At 36.5% G+C, this 22,417-nt stretch overlaps 1 protein-coding gene across 4 annotated transcripts in view; it reads right to left on the bottom strand.

Annotated features, from left to right (window-relative positions):
* Positions 1–22,417, bottom strand: part of LOC120633513 (sodium/potassium/calcium exchanger Nckx30C) — a 98,495-nt gene that overhangs the window by 14,890 nt on the left and 61,188 nt on the right. For all 4 annotated transcript variants that reach the window (XM_039903736.1, XM_039903735.1, XM_039903734.1 and 1 more), the window contains 3 exons: positions 6,587–6,783; positions 3,375–3,513; positions 1,709–1,961 (listed from right to left, as the gene is read on the bottom strand). In XM_039903736.1, coding sequence (XP_039759670.1) covers positions 1,709–1,961; positions 3,375–3,513; positions 6,587–6,783 — 589 coding nt within the window. The remainder of the gene's footprint in view (positions 1–1,708; positions 1,962–3,374; positions 3,514–6,586; positions 6,784–22,417) is intronic.

Raw genomic sequence — 22,417 nt, forward strand, 5'->3', positions numbered from 1 at the left:
TAATAACGTATTATACGGACGCAGCGTACTGCTACATGGTCTACAACCTCACTCAATAAATTAGATTCTTAAGGCAAACATTTTTTTCAAAGGTTACTGGTAGTGCCAAATATACAATACTATGTTAAGTACAGATAGTATTTCAACATATCATACAAACGACTGAGTTGAGGGGTGAATATTTAAATCAATCTTGGAGTTTAAATAACCCACTATTTGAAACCTTCAATCACGTAATCATTGCTAATCGCAAATGCCCGTCCCGAGGACCTACTTCCGTTTTGGCTTATTTTAAGACTTTTGATTCTCTATAACAAATGACTGCATTAACAATGTGTTGCCTATCAGCAGCATAACATATCAGTCGATAGCGCTGGGTTAGCGACGTTGGCACAAGTTATTAAATGGATGGGTGCCCGTCTTTGGAAGTTTAAAAATATTAAATTGTATTGGATAGAAGCAGGCGTTAATTTGCGGAAATCCATGATATATTATGAAAATTAAGCTTCATTTTCTATACTCCGCGAAAAGGTTTTAGAGCACAGACCAACCACTCTTCTCCAATGCGGGTTCGTGAGCTGGCTGGTGATTTATACTAAGAGGAAAATAATATTCTCGATCTTTCAGCATTTAAAGTAAATAACAATTGCAAAGCATAGGACCTTCAAAGTGAATGTAAAGGCAAATACCAAAGTACCAAACACTTATGCTTTATAACAGTAGTTCCAATTCTCAGATTATAGCGAAAGACGCGACGCTCAAAGAACGGCAAACAACGCTGAAGTAATGGATTATGCGCTTCAGAACATACCTAATCCATTCCACACATACTTGTTCTATATTGCGCTTTCAACTTTCCTACTGATGTAGGTCGATTCAGATAGTTTTAACAAGCAGGAACATAAGAATATAGCAGCCTATAGGATGACATGTCCTGTAAGTCTATACTCCTGCGGCGGTCTCCATATTATCTAACTAGATGGCGCCACAAAGATCTTGCATCGCGCTAGCGATATGGTCACAAGTAATGACCATATATGTTGTATGTAAATCCATATCCCAGGATAAATAAACGTTCACATATTTATTTATTTTTATTTGAACATAGGATTTAAATAACCCGATAAAATACTGACGAAGGCTATATCAGCAGAAATTATCCCACAAATCTTTAAACCCAGCGTTACGCTGTTAAAATCATTAAGGTTAATCAGCTAGACACAATCCGAAAAAAAAACAAAGATTTGAGTTGTAATCATATAAAGCACAGTGAAGCACTCACTTGACACCGATTTAAAAATACTAATTTTATAGAGCGTTACTAATTCACGGTCAAGATAGCAGCTTGACCTAATTCAGAAAAGAACATGTAACTTCTTTCAATCGGTGAAACCGGAAATTGGATGTGAACGGAATCTTTACAAATGAACGAAAATTATTATTTCCTCTAAGCCATTTTTCTCATTACAGGCACTTTAAAAACGTCGATGCTTTCTTTTTAAATGAATAAACTAGGAAAATCAGTATCCATTTATAATTTCTTCCATATTTATATTATTACGAACAGATCTTCCAAAATATACTCTCTACGCACGTTTTACTCTGACACCGTGGGGAGTCCGACATCCCTTGATTATGGGACCGAGGTATCCATAAGGCTTTTCCACCACACCAAAAATAGATTCAAAGTTAAACAACATAGACTTACCCAACAGTGACGTCGAAAATATTGCTGCCAACCGAGCTGGAGACGGCCATGTCCCCGAAGCCCTTCCTGGCGACGATCACAGACGTTATGAGGTCCGGCACCGAGGTCCCCGCAGCGAGGAGCGTGAGCCCCATCACCTCCGGGGGCACGTACGCCGCCGCGCCCACTAAGTTCGCCCACCACACCATGAGGTAGGAGAAAAACGCTATCCATACTATCGACCCTATAAATGTTACAGGGAAATACTTCTTCCCTGGAAAGAAAAGAAAAAAATGGTGATAGGATTATTGTTTGGTAATTACGGGGCTATAGTCTTTTTCTTCTTCTTTGATTTATGGCTGACGTAAGTTTATTGGCATCTGACAAATCAACTGTCAATGTCAAAGGAACTTCAAAAAACTAAGAAGATACGGGCGGTTAGGTTAAGAGCGCGTACGCTGGTTCGGGGAACATACAATATACTTAAACACAACACCAAATACACGGTGGTGATGAACTAAGAGCGATGGAGAAGAAACCCGGGCCCGGTGACTTCCAGGTAAAAGTGACCATTGGCGTGCATTGAGGGTATACACAGGGTATGTACTAAATATGGACTAAATGGGAGATATAAAAAACTGAAGGATCGGCAGGGTGATTACGTATCTCGCGACAGGCTTGCGACAGGCGTAAATCTTGCAATCACTGCTGTCAAATGTCACTTTTCTATAAAATAAATAAACAAATGTGACAATGAGGGGCAATTTGGGAATTTATAATTTCTGAATTTTCTCTGGCCTGCTCTGAGTTTACACCCTACCGACAAGGCCGAGCCGCTATGTGATTTAGTGTTCCGGTGCGATGTAGCGTAGAAACTATTAGGGGTTTGACTACCATACTCACTAACAGGTTAGCCCGCTACCATCTAAGACTGCATCATCACGCACCTGGTGATTACAGTCAAGGGCTAACTCGTAGTGGAATATAAAATATATAAATATGAACATGATTTCCAAAATGTAACGGTTGAGTAAATTAAATTATCAGAATGGTACACACTATTTGGGTCGCAGTTGCGAGACATCAAATACAATAAGAAAATGATCGCTTTGGGACATTTCTCGTTTCTAGCCTCTGTACTGAAATATCGATAAAACTACGTGGGTCAATAAACTAACGCAAATAGTTAACTATCATTGATAGTATTTGCTGTACCGTAAACATTCTAGCTTATCCCCGCTCTATTCCCCGGAGATTCGTCTCTACCCGTCGTTTCTCCAGAGCCAAATAAACTCGATAACTTATAAATGGCGCTCGGCACGGAACTTTAGGTATTCGAGGTTTGAAGATTGTTATAAAAGATAAAAAAGATCTTATACCTTGATAGTTTCGGCTGATTGCCCTACCGGTTTTGTGTGCATAAGTTTTCTGGAAACTACAACTCAATAAATTTACTTCTCTGCGGAAGAACACTTTGGAATACTTGTCTTTTCCTTTAAGGTCGTCGTCGTCTCTTTCATGATGGGAATTAAAGTGCACATTATCATGTTTTTAACCGGGAAAGCAAGATGTTTTTTTAAATTTTCTTTTGAGGAGGAAATAATCCCTTCCGACTTCGGCATGTTATAGACTATTAATGATGATATAAATATATTTTATTCTAATCTGAATACAAAGAAAATGTTACCTCTCGGAGTTCTGGTGTCCGGGAGGGTCATCCAAAGGGGGAAGACAATGGGGGCGACCAACAAATACGTCAGCCTTTTACGGAAACCGGAGGGCCACGACATGTCCAAAGGCGTCGTGTCGTCCTCCAGGTCTCCAATCTGCAACAACCATTATAAATACAGGAAACAAGAAATTTTATAGTTTGAATATTTTCCCTGGTCTGGTTGGAGCTACGTCCGGATAAGATTTTACTCTATGGCGCCCACAGGGGACCAGGGTGTGCATAAAGAAGGTAGATGCCATAAAATGGAAACAATGAAAAAAGTCCTATTATAGTATAAAGGACTACGTAATCGATAAAAAAGCTTGGGTGTAAATTATTGCTCTAACCAGGCTGCTCTTCTAATAATTTTAAATAACATTGTGAGATGGTGATAACAAAAAAAAACCCACCCGGCTAAATTTGTTGTGGGCTTCTTCTTAGACCAGGACGCGTTTGGAACCCTCGTAGCTTTAGTTTTAGGTTTACGAATGTGGTTATACCCACCATTTACTACCGTGTAATTCTTATATACGCATCAAAAGTGCCACCTAGGGACTACTTGAATAAAGTTTTTTTTGACTTTGACTTTGACTTATTGTTCTTTCTTATAAGGTATACAAAAATTTAAGGGGAAGGCAGTGTTTTTCTGCATTTTTGAAGTGCACGCCACTGATTGTAGTCAAGGGGTTACTAGCAGTGTATTAAAATGTCCAGGAACTATTTTTGGGTTTTGAACTCCACTGCTAATTACTCCTTTACTGCCCGGAGTTAAGAAATTTAAAGCCCACCATCCCGCATTGGAGCAATGCGAAAGGTCTATGCTCTAAAACCGTGTCTCCTATTAGAGTAAGGCTTTTGTTTTTTTTATTTAATTTTATTCCACAACTATTACAGTACAAGTATACTAGTAGTCACATTAAACACTTAGCCCTAATTGGTTTCATGGTAACTAGCCATAGCCAAAGCCTCCCAACTCACCATACAAGAAAATTCAGAAATTAAAAATTCAAACATTGCCCTGTCGGGATTCGAACCTGGGACCTCCGACTTAAAACCACAGCGCTAAGTCACCGTGTATATAATACGCTTTTAGTATAAAGCTTATATACAGCCTTTATATATGAAGCTATTCATCGTCGTTATCATCATATGAACCCTTTACCAGCCCACTACAGGGTACGGGTCTCCTCCCACAATGAGAAAGGGTTAAGGCCGTAGTCCACCATGCTGGCCCAGTGCGGATTGTTGGACTCCACACACCTTTGAGAACATTATGTAGAACTATCAGGCATGCAGGTTTCCTCATGATGTTTTTCCTTCATCGTTGAAGCAAGTTATATTTTATTAACTTAAAACGCACATAACTTATAAAAGTTAGAGGTGCGTGCTGGGATTCGAACTCGGCCCCCCCGAAAGTGAAGTCGATACTGGGCTATCATCGCTTCATATTAAGCTTTAGATACCGAGTTTTAAGATGATTTTTAGTTCCTTGTAGCTACTTCTAACCCTCTGAGCCGACCCTAGTAGATGTAAAGAACATCTTGCGGTATTTTCGCTTTACGCGTGTACACAACTCTATCGGGATTACCGTCTGCCAGTATTATTACTGGTTTTGGCACATGACCAAAGAGGCTTACAAACTTCGCTCGCAAATAGCGTTAGCAAACATGTCACATTAAATGCCACCCTGTGTTGGGATCTTTTTGAGATGATTGCAAAACTTTTGGAGAACAAACGAGGTACCGACGTCAAATTTGGCTAACGTAACGCTCGTGTTTCACTCTTTGCGTTGCTAAATTACTAAGTATAAAGATTTCTGAGCTTGTAATTATTTCTGAATGAGAAATCTGTATGGCAACCCCGCACCGGTAAACGGAGCGTAGGTCGGGCCCCAACCAGGTGGGCAGATGACATCAGGCGAGTCGCTGGGAGCCGCAGGCGGCCCAGGACTTTGGATTGCGGAACAGTGGATGTCCATTGAAACGATGATAAAAATAATGATGATTAAAACATGCAGTGCATTTTGTCCAAAAACAGCCGACGATCGACGTAGCTCAGCGAGTCGCGAAGTTGTAACCAATGATGCGTAGGCGGGATACATAGCTCGGAGCAACATGAATGATGGGACGAGACGCTGTAATGGGGATCTCGAATTGGTAATTAAAGCGTTGTAAGACCTTCGGCGTGGACAGATGACTACAAACAAGTCGCAGGGGACCGCTTTACGGCACAAAGCCTATGTGCAGCAGAGAATTGGTTTACATGATATTGATGATCATAAAATATTGGATCGAAGCAGGCGTTACTTTGCGGAAATCCGTGATATTTTATGAAAATTAAGCTTAATTTTTCTATAGTCCGCAAAAGCAGGCCAGCAAGACTTAACAATTATTCATTGTAAAGTCAATATCTCCTGAGGATGCTCCGGTTTCGGAGCGAAACGTGCGTAGAGGGTAGATTGCCGGAGATCTGTTTGGTGTGGAGTATAAGGGTTACAGAAATTATAAATTACGCCGTACAGATTCTCCTGCTGTACCAGTATATGAATTATTTATATATATAGATAGCCTTGTGGGGAAGGCTTCGGCTTCCTTTTCGGAGGGTCTGAGTACGATTCCCGGCACGCACATATCAAAAATTGAGATTCTGACGCGACAGAACGCAAACCCACATCTTTCTGGCTTATCGTTATAAATGTCGGCGCTGACGGGTAAGCGAACTGTGGCCGAATTGGCCTCGCGCGATAAGCCCGAATGATGCGGGTTCAAGTCCCACGGGATTCGCAATATTTGATATACATTCTAATCTAATAATACGGAATTTACCTTCACTCGACGCCCTGCGTTGGAGAGAGCAATACTCGAGTGGAGCCTGAGAGTTCTACGTAATGTTCTCAAAGGTGTGTGGAGTCCACCAGAGCCTTAATGCCTTCAAATTGTGGGAGGACCCGTGCCCTGTAGCCAGTGGCGTGCACTGGGTTTCTTACCAGGGTATGCATACAGTGGGAAAATAGCATGAAATGGCAAAAATCCTCCTCTTATACGAGCTATACATACATTATAGGGTAGGCAGTGCTTTTGTGCCTCTATTAAGTGCACGCCACTGCCTGTAGTGGGCCGTTAATGGGTTGATATGATGCTGATGATGACATTTCGTGAATTGACTCAGAGTACAAAAATATGGCTTACTTCTTCTATAACATCTAACTGGACGTCCGCAAGACCTCCATTGGGGAGGTCCAGGGGTGTCTCTTTGGCCTGGGCAGCTGCCGCGGAATGCCTCGCGGCTGCGGCCCCGGCACCTCCCGCCGTCGGCTTTGTCGCCTCAAGCAGCACCTTCAGCGAGGCTATCGCGTGTAGCTGCGTCGCCTTCTCGTCTACTTTACCTGGGAACAAGGTTACTGTTATAATAAGTCGAGTTTTTTTAAGTAGCCGAGCTTTTTAGATTATAGGGATTTGTACAATTTTAAAGTACTAGCTGTGCTTCTCGGTGCTTCATTCGGTTGCTTTATTAGGTCGTGAAGGACGGACCATATTTGGTGTAAAAACAAGAATGTTCCTGTGTCCACGCTTGATGTTTTTCCAGGATCAAAAGTAAGCTAGGTTACTCACCGTTCTTACAACTAACCCTATCCTAAAAATCAAGGCGATTGGTCGCTTAGGGCTTTAAGGACAGACAAACAAACAAAGACACTTTCTCATTTTTTCATACAGGGTAAAATAATATATATAGGTTTGCCTATAATAGAAATAGATATAGAATAGAAAATATTTATTTGAAAAACTCAGTACGATAAATCTTTGGAATCCTGACCCCTAAACTAGGAAATTCCGTATCTTAGGGGCCAGTTCCTTCCGATACATTGATTCAATCATTGAGATAATATATAGTGCACTTTATAAAAGTGAATATTTGTAGAGTTCCCTCGATTTCTCCTGGATCCCTCCAATAGATCTACACCAAATTAAAATGCGACCATACGGATATGACATACCGAACACAAAAAGAGTCAAAATCGGTGCATATTGGGAAAAAAAAGCCTCCTACTTATTCGCAGGCAAAAAAAATAGATGTAGGTTTTTACTGCACGCCTCTGAATCCAGCAAATGACGAGCTCTAGTTAAACATCTAGTTCAGTTTCCAGTTAAACTGAAACGCAAAAATAGGTCAAATGCTGTATCACACTGTAGAACCTCAACAATGGACAAATGCGGAGGAACTTTCGAAGTTTGGACACACGTCCGTCGTTCTGAAAAGCTGATGGTAAAATGATTAGAGCAACTATTCGATGGCAAAGTTTAAAATATAACGAAGTTAGAGTTCTGTGTAGGACTCGACGCTGCGGTTATTATAAAGTTTGAAAGTATAGGTGGCTAACAATTTAAAAGTTTTATCCGCGCTTCACATTACATCACACCTTGTAATTGTCTCTAAATCAGGTTACAGCGCCCTCACGGGGTTCAATTTCAAATGTAAACAGTAGATTGACATTCTCTTTGAAAATATAAAAAGTGTGTGCGTGTTACCTTCACCTTTACGCGTGATTTAAGTAAAACTTTTATTATTATTTATTGATGAAAGAGTAAAATGTTCCTGGGACTATTTAAAATTCATTAATATCGCTTTTACATTTTATAAATATTTTCATTTGTTAAAAAGAACAATTGAAAGTAGAAAATTTAAGGTTAGATCAGCACATGCCAATATAACCTTGTCATTGAATATTATAGAATGACGCAGAAAAGTTATTAATAATTTATTTATTACAAAAGTAATAAATAAACAAGTATATTTAGAGATTTTCAAAAACTGCAATTTATTTTTTTTAACTGTTGAATTTTTATTTTATTATTTTGCTATACCTAATCCTAATTAATTATGATATTTGCCACCAGCTGGCGTAAAAGTCAAGAAGCGTGGAGTATATGAAATATACTTACGACCAATCCAAATTATTATTTTTAAATAGCAAACACAGACGTCTGACGTAAGCGTTACTTTCGTTAGAAAAACATCTGAGTCGCGCCTAAAGTAGTTTTACTTCAATAATTATGTAATTGTACTTCTCCGTACCTGGCGTGCGTCTGATCTCTTTCCGTTCGAGTCAGATCGGCCTTCCTATCGGAGTAAGAGTGTAAGAGAATAGACTGTACACCTATGTTTAAGCACACACTTATTGGCGCACCATTGGCGCAGTGGTCGATCCTGCTTTCTGCGTCCAATGCTGTGAGTTCGGTTCCCACAGATGGAAAATGTTTGTGCGATGAACACTAATTTTTTTCAGTGTCGTGGTGTTTATTTGTGTTCCTATTATAAGTGTTTATAGTATATAGTACCCATAACGTGTAATACCTCACGAGTAGTTGGAAAATCTCTGAAGATTGACCACCGAAATCTGCCAGGAAAACTATTATCGTAACCGCTTTTTTAATTCCAATAATCGAATTTTTAAAGCCTCTAATTTAAAAATAGATATTTTTGTACTAGCTTTAGAATTCCAGACGTATGATAGCAAAATGAGATTATCGTAACTAGTCGGTTACATTTTAAACTTTACCCAAAGAATAGTCTTTGGGTAAAGTTTAAAATGTAACCGACTTGGAAATTGTATAGAATTCCAGTTCGCTGTTGCGGTTATCGCTTATAAAGTTTGAAACGTTCAAGATTCTTACCCGGAGTTAAGGAGATTATGATTGGCTTATGTACAGTTGGACAATGGACAGTGAATATTATTCCTCTTAGTAACTGGAATGAAGTTTAGTTATCAAACCATATATTTTAAAAGTTATACTTCTCTTTCGACTTACTAGAAACGGACATAAATAAGTGATATCTGCATATCGTCTGCGAAAGGTGCAGAACTCCTTTGTGGGGTTGAGTATACTTATATACTTTTACAACATGATTCCTAAGGAAATTCTTGACTTACCAATGCATACATTTAAAAAATGTGTAAAAACGCATCTCGTACAGCGAGGTTACTATACATTTGATGAATTCCTCAATTACAAGGTAGATTGGAAGCAGCCAGCCTCGCTCTCATCTCCCGCAAGATAGAAAAATGATTGTAAATGTTGATGTTGGAAAAGAGCAACTACTGAGTTTCTTGCCGGCTCTTCTCGGTAGAATCTGCTTTGCGAACCGGTGGTAGAGTCACTAGAAACATACATACTTGACGTTTCAAAAGTGCTTATAAAGTAGGCCTACTTGAATTTGAATTTTTTTAAATTGTTCTAAATCTAGAAATCAGATGGAAGTTATTTTTTTCAAATGAATCAAAAATTGCATTGTCTTCTTGCGGCGCCACTAAGACTAGTGAAGGTGGGCAGTCAACTTCGTATATAATATATTTTTCTCGAATCGAAATCATTAATTCATTAATCTTGGTTAGCTCTGCCGTAATGCAATATTGCTTCCGGTCTTAAGGGCGTCGTTGCCGGTGTTAGTTCAGGCAGGTAAGCCTTAACACCCACACCTCGGCTGATGCATGCAGGGCAGCGATTATGATAATAAAAAAAAAAAAATTAGTAGTTCATTTTCGCCATGCTCTGTCTGTAGCGTCGTGTCGATATGTTAAAGCGATGATGGTCTTCATCATGGCTTTAGCAAAGAGGGTATACTTAATTCCTATTTTACTTATTCTTTTTTTAACTGATGATAAACGTCAAGCGTATGTAACGAACACCACGGTTGTATTTTTGAAAAAGGAATCTGATGTGGAGGTTTTTGGCATTGTTTCTTGTTGTTATCTATTGTTTATCTCAGTTTAATTATATTTAAATTTGTATAGAATATTATGTGTTTAACATTTAAAAATTGAAACAGTAGTAGAAACACGAGTTTTTATTTATTCATGGCTGTGATTTGCGAAAGCTAAGAGATTTGTGAAATATCCCACACGCGGCACCAAAACTTTTTTATTGAAATAGGCTATGGCCGCGATTCAAAAAAGCTTTAGATAAAGCGCTTATCAAAAGCTGCAGAATTCTTAAATATCTATGATAATAACTAAACGATCCAGTAAATTTAATATCATCTGAAGGAGGATTACTTTTAAAAGTCATCATCATCATGTCTACCCATTACCGGCCCACTACTGGGCACGGGTCTCGTCCCACAATGAGAAGTATTTATGCCATAGTCCACAACTCTAGCCCGGTGCGGATTGGTGGACTTCACACGCCTTTAAATAAATAAATAAATAAATAAATATACTACGACAATACACACATCGCCACCTAGCCCCAAAGTAAGCCTTTGAGAACATTATGGAGAACTACCGGGCATGCAGGTTTCCTATCCATGTACGATGTATCCCTTCAACGTTAAAAAGTAACCTGTGCTGTCGCCAATCTACGAGTATATCTATACTAACATTTTAAAGGGGAAGATTTTTTTGTTTGTTTGTTTTTACCTAATAAGCTCCGAAAGTTTTAGAAGAAGACCGATTTCAACCATTTATAGCCCAAAAGAAAGCGAAACTATCACGGAGTAACATTAAAATTGAATTGAAAAAAATTGGTGATGTTTAAGAATGAATTTAAATAATGTAACACTGAGTAGCAAAATCTTAATATATATAAATCTCCTGTCACGATGTTTGTCCGCGATGGACTCCTAAACTACTTAACCGATTTAAAATTAAATTGGTACACCGTGTGCAGTCTGGTCCAACTTAAGAGATAGGATATTAGATCTTAAATTATAGTCGCAATTTTCTTTTATTTCAAATTTTTTGTCTATAATTAATTGGCAGTCACATGTTATATATATATACTACTATACTCATTTAAAGCTTAGCGATACTGGATACTTTAAAAACAAAATCAAACGCAGACGAAGTCGCGGGCAACAGCTAGTTATCCTATAAAATTCATTACTTACTCTCTTCTAGAGCTGTGTTTAACGCCTTTGGTTGCCTGGAAGAGATCGCTATGTAGCGATAAGGCCGCCAAATTGTATACTTTTTGTTAATTTTTTATTTATAATTTTGGTATATGTTGTACACAATAAAAGTGTATTCATTCATTCATTCATACTTAGCGTGCGCTGAGAAAACTTTTGATGATACATAAAAAATATTTACTAAAATATAATTAAAGAACTCATTGTTATCTACAAATTACCTCTGTAATTAAAGATAGTCTACGCTAGTGAATCAGGGTCATGCTAGTGATTAGTTGAAAAATAATTAAAAAACCAAACAGTCGTAAGAAACTCAAGTGAGTAGGAAATTTCGTTCGAAAATACTTTTTGACAGCCCATATTACGTTTAGACGAAACCTTGAAATATTTACACTACGACGAGTAGACCGAATACAAAGTTCCTGTAAGGGTTATTCTTTTTTCGAAAACACTAAAAAAAGTAATACCAGAGTCGCACAAAAGATAATAATTATCTGAGTGGGGTGAATCGTTATTTTTTCATTCCATATTATGAAGTGTGGGCGGACACTTAAAACAGCTCAGCCGCGATACTCTTATAATCAGAAACAGAGTGTTCTCCACCAATAGACTAGATACTTGACATATAAAAAACCTTGTCAACGAACACGCTTTTAAGGCGCGATCATTCCGTAGTATTCCGTCCGTAGGCATGTGGCGACGGCAGATCAGAATGCAGTTTTTCCCACCCCTCTTCCCGCGGATGTCGAACGAGGTTCTCTGTGCTACTACTACCATATACGGTCACCAACCCGTCTGCCCTTCGTGGTGATTATAAATTAATAAATAAAAATACTACGACAATACACACATCGTCTCCTAGTCCCAAAGTAAGCGTAGGTTGTGTTATGGGAACTAAGATAGCTGATGAATATTTATATGAATACCACACATAAATGCTTATAATATACAGATAAACACCCAGACAATAAAAAACTTTCATGTTCATCGCACAAACACTTGTGGGAATCGAACCCCCGGCCTTGGACTCAGAAAGCAGGGGCGCTGCCCACTGCGCCAGTCGGCCGACGATTATGGGGGGATCTATAGCAGTTCACTCTTGTTGGCTATTCATAATATTCCGCAGTTATGCCAATAAGGCAAAGGAGAGTATCCATTTTTAAGAAGAGTTGAGTAATGAGCTGTCTATGAAAGTTATCAAATCTTTGGCAGGTAAAAATATTGGTTGAAATGGAAATGAATATTTATTTGTTCACATTTATACCAATAGCAGATAAGGCGGAGAACTTATGTTAAGTTTAAAACCTGTGCCAGAAGATCTTGAGATTAAAAATTATGATAATATTGTTATTAATGTATTGTTTATTTATTTTAAACAAGATGTACAAAAGTTTTTGTTAGTGAAAAAAAGAAGATCAACAAAGTTACCCATATAACCAGAATCCATGTCAAAAACCATCCATGTAATTAACCGAGCGCGAACGCGAAGGAGTTGCGTAGCTTTATTGCTAAGTCGCCATGGTCACCTTCCGGCCTCATAATCGGATAAACTCTATCAAATTCAAATTCAAAAATGTATCCCTTATCACAGTCACTTTTGAAGCGTTCATGTATTTAACATGTTACACTAATGTAAGTGATGGTGATAACTACATTCGTTAACTTAAAACTAAAGCTAGGAGGTTTCCAAACGCGCCCTGTTCTAAGAAGAGCCCACAACAAACTAAGCCAGGCTTTTTTTTTGTTATCACCATCTCACAGACTAGTTAATGTAGAGCTACAAATTTAGCGCAATTCATACCCAAGCTTTTTTTATCATACATGTAATCCTTAATATTATAATAGGATCTTTACCTTATCATAATATTGTAGCATTGTAATACGATTTATCGTTGTTACCAATAAACTTATTACACGTCATGACACGCCAATACGAGGTTGTATATTTCTAACATCGCCCGTCGATAGTGAATAATGAAATTGCGAAGTGCTGTCTTGTAAGAAGTTGTAGCCTGCAGGTAACACGCTTACAGTTCTTGGGCCAAATCGATCGTTTGAGTTGAAGTGAGGGGTCAAGGCGAGGTTGCCGCGGTTTATGGGAAAATAGGGTTGGAAAACATTTGGCCGAGTTGTATGATTTATGTTTTGTGGTTTCTTTGCAAGGAATTTAGTTTTTGACGTATGTACATTTGCCCTTTTCTAATAACTTCCTAGGACAAATTCTGTCAAATACTTCATTAAATTGAGCATTTTTACAAATTCGATGCTTTTAACTTATTGAATAGTTTACACGTTTAAATAATATTTGACTCACCGCGATCGTACGCATCGATTGCGTAAGAATGAGAATTTAAATTTATTGGCAAATTTTCATTGAATTTTATAATAATACATTTTAGCACCATAAATAACTTAAAATCTACTTTAAACTGCACTCTCGAAGCTCAGACATTTCTCCAGTCTTAGAATTTTTATTAGTGTCTTTACCTATACTTGGAGGAATTATCTAAATCTAAAATGCGTATACAAAATTTTCGGAACCGACAGGATTTGAACCTGCGACCTTCTGGCAATCATGGCCTGAACGTTTTAACCAATTAAAAAGTAGGACTGCATATACTAATTTCGGCATCGACGGTAGGAGAGCCGTAGCTTGATTGGTTAAAGCGCTCAGGCTACGTTTGCCAGAGAGTATCATATGTATTATATTTATGTGCATTTTAAATTTATAAAACGTATCCAGTCACTGGATCAATGTCAAACCTTAATTCATTCTCACAATTGTTTTAATATTTAACCTTAAGACACTTTCAAAGTCTGGTCTACGATATATTCAGTTTTAGTAGTTAGGAGTAAAAAAAACAATCTCAATATGACGACGACACAAATATAAGTCACTCCATTTATAACTAATACCTTAAATTAACGATTACTCTCAGTCTGTCAGTTTCCCATTCATCGGGTAAAAGTATATGATTAATTTGATTTTCTATAGTCCGCAAAACTAGGCAAACCTGCACGGTGCAATTACTAATTGTAAAGTAAATGTGAAAATTGTAAAGTCAACATCTACTGAGGATGCGAAGGTGACAAATCGACACGTGCATAGAAAATGCATATTATAAGATCTGCACGGCTGGTAGGAGCAGATGACAATTATCTCACCGGGAAAGGATAAAAATGTATCTTCTCCCACAGCTTTATCCACTCTCTTCAAATAATATCCAAATAATATATGTGTAATAATAAACGGAGGTAAAGTTCTCCTTATCCATTTTCCCGTGCTTTAGCAGGTGGACAAGTATTTAAATCCCTTGTCAGTGGATACAATCGGGGGTTATAATTTTTTTTCGTGTTTTTTTCGTGTCGTTTCGTTCAAAAATCGCCATTTTGTGATGGCGAATTACTTTCGATTTTTCGCAACATTATGGGTATAAAAGGAAAGGGCTTGACAAGTAGAGTAATGTACATAACATATTGAAAACTTTTTGGTGCCTCTAACACCGGATTTCAATACCACTTCCATTAGTTTATTAAGTTGCTTTACGACTCTGGATTCCTGTCGTTCTTTGTATAAAAAAAAAACAGTCAAAGGCAGTTTTGCTAACACATTTAACTCTAAAATGCTCAAAACAAGTAAGTGCTCAGGTTTATCAAGGATTTTAGACTAATTTAAAACTAGAAGAACATTTCTAGAATTCAAGATGAAAATTCTTCAGTTTTCTTTCTTCTTTCTTCATTTTCGTTGATTGCGACATACGCGAGGTTTAGTAAAGGAAAGCACACAACAATGGGAAATTTAGTACTTTCAATTACTAATACCCAAATATGTCTTAAACTTTTCAGACGGCTTGGCTCTTCGTGTGTACTCGGTTTTCAAAAAAGCTTCGATGTGACGTATTTAAATAAAAACGTGTTCTATTTTCGACATACAAAACACATAATACAAAAAAAATAGGAATAAAAACACATTGTCCGTTGGAATAGTGTGAAAGATAACAATTTGTTTTGGTATCCATCGTCATCCTAATTGTGCCTTTAACGCTATTCCATTCATTTTTAACATAATTTTACGATCTGTAATAATCGCCCAATTGTATACTTACTTGTATAATTACTTTATGTTAGTTTCCATATTTTCTCTACTTATTATGGTGTAGATTGTACACTGTAGATACAATATGAGTAATGTGGAGACCAAAAACCATTTATTCACTGGAATGGTGTGCACATCAGAACCAGGGTAGGATGCCCAGGCCTAGGTAGTAAGGACTAACATAGAATGAGTAATTGTTACTAACACTCAAAGTTTACTAACATAGCTTGGTAAGTAAATTAATACTAACAAAATAAGTATGGACCGTGGTCTGAAATAAAAATTGGTTGTCTGTAAAGTCGGCTTACTGACGATAGTTGAGCGTGACAATGTCGTAAGAAAATACTGATAGAATGGTTGCATTTTCAAAAGAAAATTTTAATTTTATTTGTTTGATAGATATTATCGTTGCTATATACAATTGACACCACATTCACTTTTCACTGCACTTCATCCTTGCCGAAAACATGTAAATGTATTATTGTATAGAAGATGTCCACGCGGACGCATCGCTCACTCAAGTAGGAGAGAGACAGATGTCGAACGCGGAGGCCGACTGTGCCTCTTTGTCGTTAGTTCCGCGCTTTCGCTTGCACTTCAAGCCTTGAATAGAACACCTCAGAGCGAGGTAACGCCGCATACGTCATGTTTTTTCGTGCATGCAGCCGGCTCCATCGAATTATAAGACGTTGTCACGTCAAAAACTTTTTTATTATTATTTTTGTAAATTTTTTTTTAACTTTCAACTGGTAAAATATAAAGTCAAAGTCAAAAATATCTTTATTCAAGTAGGCCCATAGGTGGCACTTTTGATGCGTACATAAGAATTACACGGTAGTGAGATGATGGCGATAACCAAATTCGTAAACTTAAAACTAAAGCTACGAGGGTTCCAAACGCGTCCTGGTCTAAGAAGAAGCCCACAACAAACTTAGCAGGGTGTTTTTTTTTTGTTATCACCATCTCACAATGTCATTATAAAAAAACCAAGAAACAAAAAAACACTATTAAAAATTTATAAAGAAAAATGATGATTATTATTAGAGATGCGCCGAATGTTCGGCCGAATATTTGTATTCAGTACATTCGGCATATTTTTTTCATGTTCGTATTTGGCCAAATATTCGGTTGATTTGCCGCATACCGAATATTTAAATTATTGTTAATATTTACTTTTTGTACCAATTGTTTATTGAAAAAATATAAAAAGAAAAATTTTTGAGAGAAAGAAATTGATTGCTTTTTTTTTACAAATGATAAATTTTTAAGAACACTGCTCTGAGTAACAACTTTTCGATTCGGCCGAATCATTCGATTCGGTATATTTTGGAACCAATATTCGGCCGAACATTCGTATACGGTCTACCTACATTCAGCGCATATTTAATTATTAAACTATATTTTTATTATTATTATTATTATGTAATCCAAGACAAAAAAGGATTGTTGTACATTGAACACCAATTGATGACCACATTTTCCATAGCTGCAATAATTTTTATACACACACAGACAACGGGATGGTAATCTCCAACGACTGTTTACCATACCAATGTCCGGGTGTGTATGCACCGCATACATTCGTCCAGGTTCGTTTCTCAAGCGATTAAATTCGTAAACATAAAAGTCATTCATTTTACAAAAAAAGGGGATAAATAATTTCGATAAATATTTCACAAATTACTAATACCTAAAAGGGTTTGTTACAAATATACCTAATTCCGTTACAGGTACTTACATCGTAAACAATTGAATTATTGAGGAATCTTATGGATTTTTAATTTCAAGTTGTGTCCAATTTAATTTTAATGCTTTTTTGTAAGATCTCTTACTATTTGCTCTTTATGTATTTTTTTTGCAGTAGGCAGTGAAAAATTGGATTGTTCTAGAATTACACATAGGAATTTCTGATGTATTTATAGTTGTATACAATATGTAAATTAAATAAAGAAGTTAAATAAATTTAGAATAAAGTAACGGGCGGACGATGCAATGCGGTGGGTCGTAGAATAAAAAGTCACGGGTTACCGATTGTAAATAAAAACATAAATAACAAAACAGTTTCCCCTGCCGATTTCGGCTACGGTGGTAAATCTACTTAGAGATTTTCCAGCTACACGAGAGATATTATGCGTGCGCAAACATAGGTGCGCTCCGTTTTCCCTCACTCTCAAAGTCCAATGATACGATAATGATATACGATCTGAAAGAGATCAGATGTATGTCCATGACTTTAACTTGCTCTCGGAGGCACTGGGGCGTTTACCCGTCAATTTCCAAACGTCGAGACTGGCACTAAGAATTTCTTGATAGAAAAACCCAATACCATTAATTGGCACGAAATTAGGACCTTGTCATCTGCAGTCGAAAATGCTCACCACTAGACCAACGAGGCAGTTTGTAAAAACATAAATTAAACGTCTAACGTATCAATCGTATCGTATAATATAAGTAGCGAGTAAAAACCTCCTTAGAGATACTTATGTTTATTAAATTAGGTTGCGCCTCAAACTTGGCTGTTATTTATGTAGTTTAATAATTGCTAGCGCCTGCATTAACCCGCATGCAGCAACTTGGCCGGGGCTGCACTTGGCCGGTGCTGCACTTGGCAACATCCTTATATATCCTGTCGCATAACGAATTAAACTTGGTCTGGATATTGCGAAATTTCCACGAAATTTCTTATAATTATGAGCAAGTTAATTCGTACTTTAAAACTGTTAAGTATCTGCTTCAGGAATTGAAGATTCTTGGCATTAAGTGGATTTTAAGTTTCTTAATATTATGTTAGTGCAGTCATATTTAATTATGGAATACTTGATGTTACCCGCAACTTTGTCCACGTTTGTTGCTGTTTTCAAAAGTCCCGGGGATCTGTTTGTTCTCTGTAACTTAAACGTTATTTCCTAGGTTTTAAGCTATTTTTAAGGTCTTTTATCGAAATAAGTACAACGGTTGAGCCGAATATTGTTAAGCAAATAAATAAATAGACACACTGCATGATGATATACGTTTATAAATTACGGATTATTATTTTGTTTTTTCTTGAATGGGGCCGTATTGGGAGGAGTCTTATCAGCATCGTCTAAAGAAGTATAATAATAACGTTTTGCTTTAGAATAATAATTCTTATTTTTAGGACAAGGAGGATAATATTTAAAGGTAATACTGTTATAAGCAATGGAAGTAAGGCCTCTGGTAATAATAATAATAATATTAGAAAAACGAATACATTTCATTAGTGTGAATCCCTGTGTCCTGCGGTAGTTTAAACTATGTTACAGGAGGCAGTGTCTTTCCTATATCTATATATCTATATATAGCTCTTAATAAAAAACGTTTGACAAATTTACAGGCAAAATTATATAAAGGAAAAAAAAAAGAAAAAAAAATTGTAAGTGTAAGAAGTTATATTTTGGCGTAACACGATAAAAATCTTTTCAAAAATTTTACCTTTCTCCTTATTCTACTACGTTTGTAGAAAAAAAGACACTAACATTAAAAAAAGATATTTCATACCTGGAAAGTTTATTATAACGCATTATCTAGTTAAATAAAGTTTATTTAAATATCTCAAAAAAAATCACATTCCAAATAGAATGATACAAATTTTTGAGGCGGGTGCGTAGGTATACATTAGATTTGTGTTTGGGTGTGCGCGTGTTTGTATGCGTGTGTGTGCGTGTGTGTTTGTGTGTAAATTTTGTTGCTTTAATTTTAATTAGTAATTTTTTCTCTGTATTTAAATTGGATATTCTTATGAAATATTATCTCTGTACTTATCTCTGTCATAATCGTAATCTTTAAGCCAAGATTTAATGTAGGTCTTAATTTTTCTATTGGTCATGTCTTTTAAGGTACCTTTTTTTAAAAGGTAGTATAGGCAGGGTGCAGTAATAGTGTTTACGTGCAAAACTACTTTTTATTATAGGAATTGGGCATCTATCAATTTTCTTTGTACTGGTGGGTAGAAACGGAACCGTTTTGCTATGGTATCTTCGCAATGTTTGAAAAATATACAGTTTCCTTACTGACAGCACATCACATTTTTCATATAAGCGATTCGTGGGAATGGATAGCACATAAAACCTTTAAGTAATGCGCGTTGAGCCCGCTCAACCTCCAGCATTTAAGTCTTAGAGGCACATCCCATGCGCAGATGCAGTCGCTAAGAATACATTCACCGAGGGTTTTATAAAGTTTAGTTAGCAGATCAGTATTGCAAACGGTACGTAAGGTTTTAAATATGCATATAAGTCTCCTAACTCGCTTACTGGTGTTAGATATATGTGAAGCCCAAGTCATGTTGTACGCTAAGGTATTTAACTGTGTTCGCTTGCATTAATGCTCTGAAAAAGTTCAAAGTTTGTATTAAACGTAAGCTTATAGAAAAGTCCTATTATAATTTCCTATTATATTATAACCCGGTTGCTTCTCTAATGGTTTTTAAATGACATTGTGAGATGGTGATAACGAAAAAAGATAACAACCGGCTAAGCTTGTTGTTGGCTTCTTCTTAGACCAGGGCGCGTTTGGAACCCTCGTAGCTTTAGTTTTAAGTTGACGAATTTATTTATCGCAATCAACTCTCCTATTTCATATTTTACATGTAATGTACGCATCAAAAGTGCCATCTATGTGCCTATTTGAATAAATAAATATTTGACTTTTGACTTTTAATGAACTGCGATCACAAGGAACGCTTAGTCTGATTACATGCATGCGTGCATAGAGGGTATGCACAGGGTATGCAGATGATTACGAGTTATATAAAACTTAAGGATAGGCATTGGTAAGAGTTATAAAAAGCCTACTCTTAAGTATGTATCACTCGTACAGAAGATTTTCTTCATTTTATATCATCTGCAATTTCTCTATGCACGCCACTGATTACATGGGTAGCAATGTTCTCGTATTCCAAAGTCAGTTGGGGATCTTCATCTAAGGTACCTTAAACCTTGTCGATATGAAAACATAGTTTTTCAATTTATTTTTTATCTTATTCTAATTAAGACCAATCATTGGCCTCATGCTTAAACCGGTTTGGAAATTGTTTTTTTTTTTAATGTATTTTACAGCATCAGCAGCGTTATATAATCCATTATTTAATGGCGCGAGTTGTATAGATTTATTACTGTAGCGTTTCGAGTCCCTATTGGATCGACTTTTATATATGCCGTTCGTGTGCTTCGTATTACCCTACATATGCTATATGAAGCCATAAAAAAATTGTATTACTGATACACATAATATGAAAAGAGAATGAATAAAGTTAAGTGAATGTATCGGATTACAAATTTATTAAATGATATACTTTTCTGGTATTATTGACGGCCGATTGGTGCAGTGGGCAGCGACACTGTTTTCTGAATTCAAAGGCCGTGGGTTCGATTCCCACAACTGGAAAATGTTTGTGTGATGAACAGGAATGTTTTTCAATGTCTGGGTGTTTATATGCATATTATAAGTATTTATGTACATTATTCTCAAACAAAAAAGTATTCATCAGTCATCTTATGCGCGTAGACACAAGCTACGCTTACTTTGGGGCTAGATGGCGATGTGTGTATTATCGTTGTACATTTTTTAATATTAATAATAGATGGACCTAGCAGATGGTCCATCTGATGGTGAGTGGAAAACCATCGCCTAACTAACACACAGAGCAACACTGCAGGGCATGCACGGAACACGTCCTGCGTCTGTCAGATACAAAAAATAAAAAAAAAATGAAAGAACTCTGAGGCAAGCAGGTTTCCTCAAGATTTATTTATTATTTATTTATATTCATATTCTTATTCTAACACTATCATTACAGAATACTTAAACCTAAAGCAATAGTGTAGCTTTTTTTTTAAAAAAAAAAATCTTAACATCATTATATATAATTATCCTGTAACAAATAACCCACGATGCGAAACTTGTGAATTCACTTAGAGCGCAACAATACAATTCACATTGCTCTGATATGACACTGAGGATGTTTTCCTTCACCATTGAAGTGCAAGTGATATTTAATTGGTTCAAACGCACATAACTTAGAAAAGTTAGAAAAACTTGCTGGGATTCGAACTCGGCCCCCCGTAAGTAAAGTCGAAGTTTTCCACTGGGTTATCACCGCTTTAAATCCTACTTAGACCAACTATATAGTCATACTAAATGCCCTGGGTTCCCTAAGTTTTTGGATAGCGGTTGCCGTATCATATGCATATATAAAACGTCGTAGTCACGAGTTAAAACTTTAGAAACTGCAACAACGCAAGTCGAGCGTGGAAGATCTGTATTAAGCTTGACGCATATCTAGGTCACGCTTGGCACAAAGGCTGAGAGCAACTTCGCTATCTACTTTCAGATTTCAGCGGCCGCTTGGCGTAGGCTCTTATCTACGGTTGCTATCACAAACGATCTATTGGCATGTTCAGAGATAGTTACTATCAATTTAATTGGCAGCAAACTTCATGAAATATTTTGTATCCGATTTAAAAAATATACAAAGTCATCTCTCGTGCTTTTTTTTCTCGGTAGTCCTACGCCCGTTATTTATATTCAATCTATCTGTAATCCGTTAAAGTTGCTTAGCAAAGTTGTTATTTAGTAAAAATTGTATCGATATTTTTCACAGTAACATCGTTGCTAAGTAATAAATATATAGATTACGGATGGATTAAATATATTTAAAATGTCACAAAAATTACGAAATTCTGTAAATTATCTATTCAGTGTCAATTCATTGTTGTAATTTTTAAATTAAAAATAAAAATTAAATTAAATTAATTTTTGATAAATAAATTATCAAATGTAAACTCCGAGATGTCTCTAAGTTAATATTTATTGTATAATTGGATATAGAAATATCCAATTATACAATAAACCTGAAGCTTTATTTGCAATAGTCAGCGATAATCAGTAAAATTTAAACGATGCAGTTTATAATATCTTCTTAAAATCTTATTTCTTTATGAATTTTTCATTTTAGGGATTTTTATTTACATAATTAATTGCACAATTTTTTATGAAG

This window comes from Pararge aegeria, chromosome 21, assembly GCF_905163445.1.
Source record: "Pararge aegeria chromosome 21, ilParAegt1.1, whole genome shotgun sequence".
Classification (NCBI taxonomy): Eukaryota; Metazoa; Arthropoda; class Insecta; order Lepidoptera; family Nymphalidae; genus Pararge; species Pararge aegeria.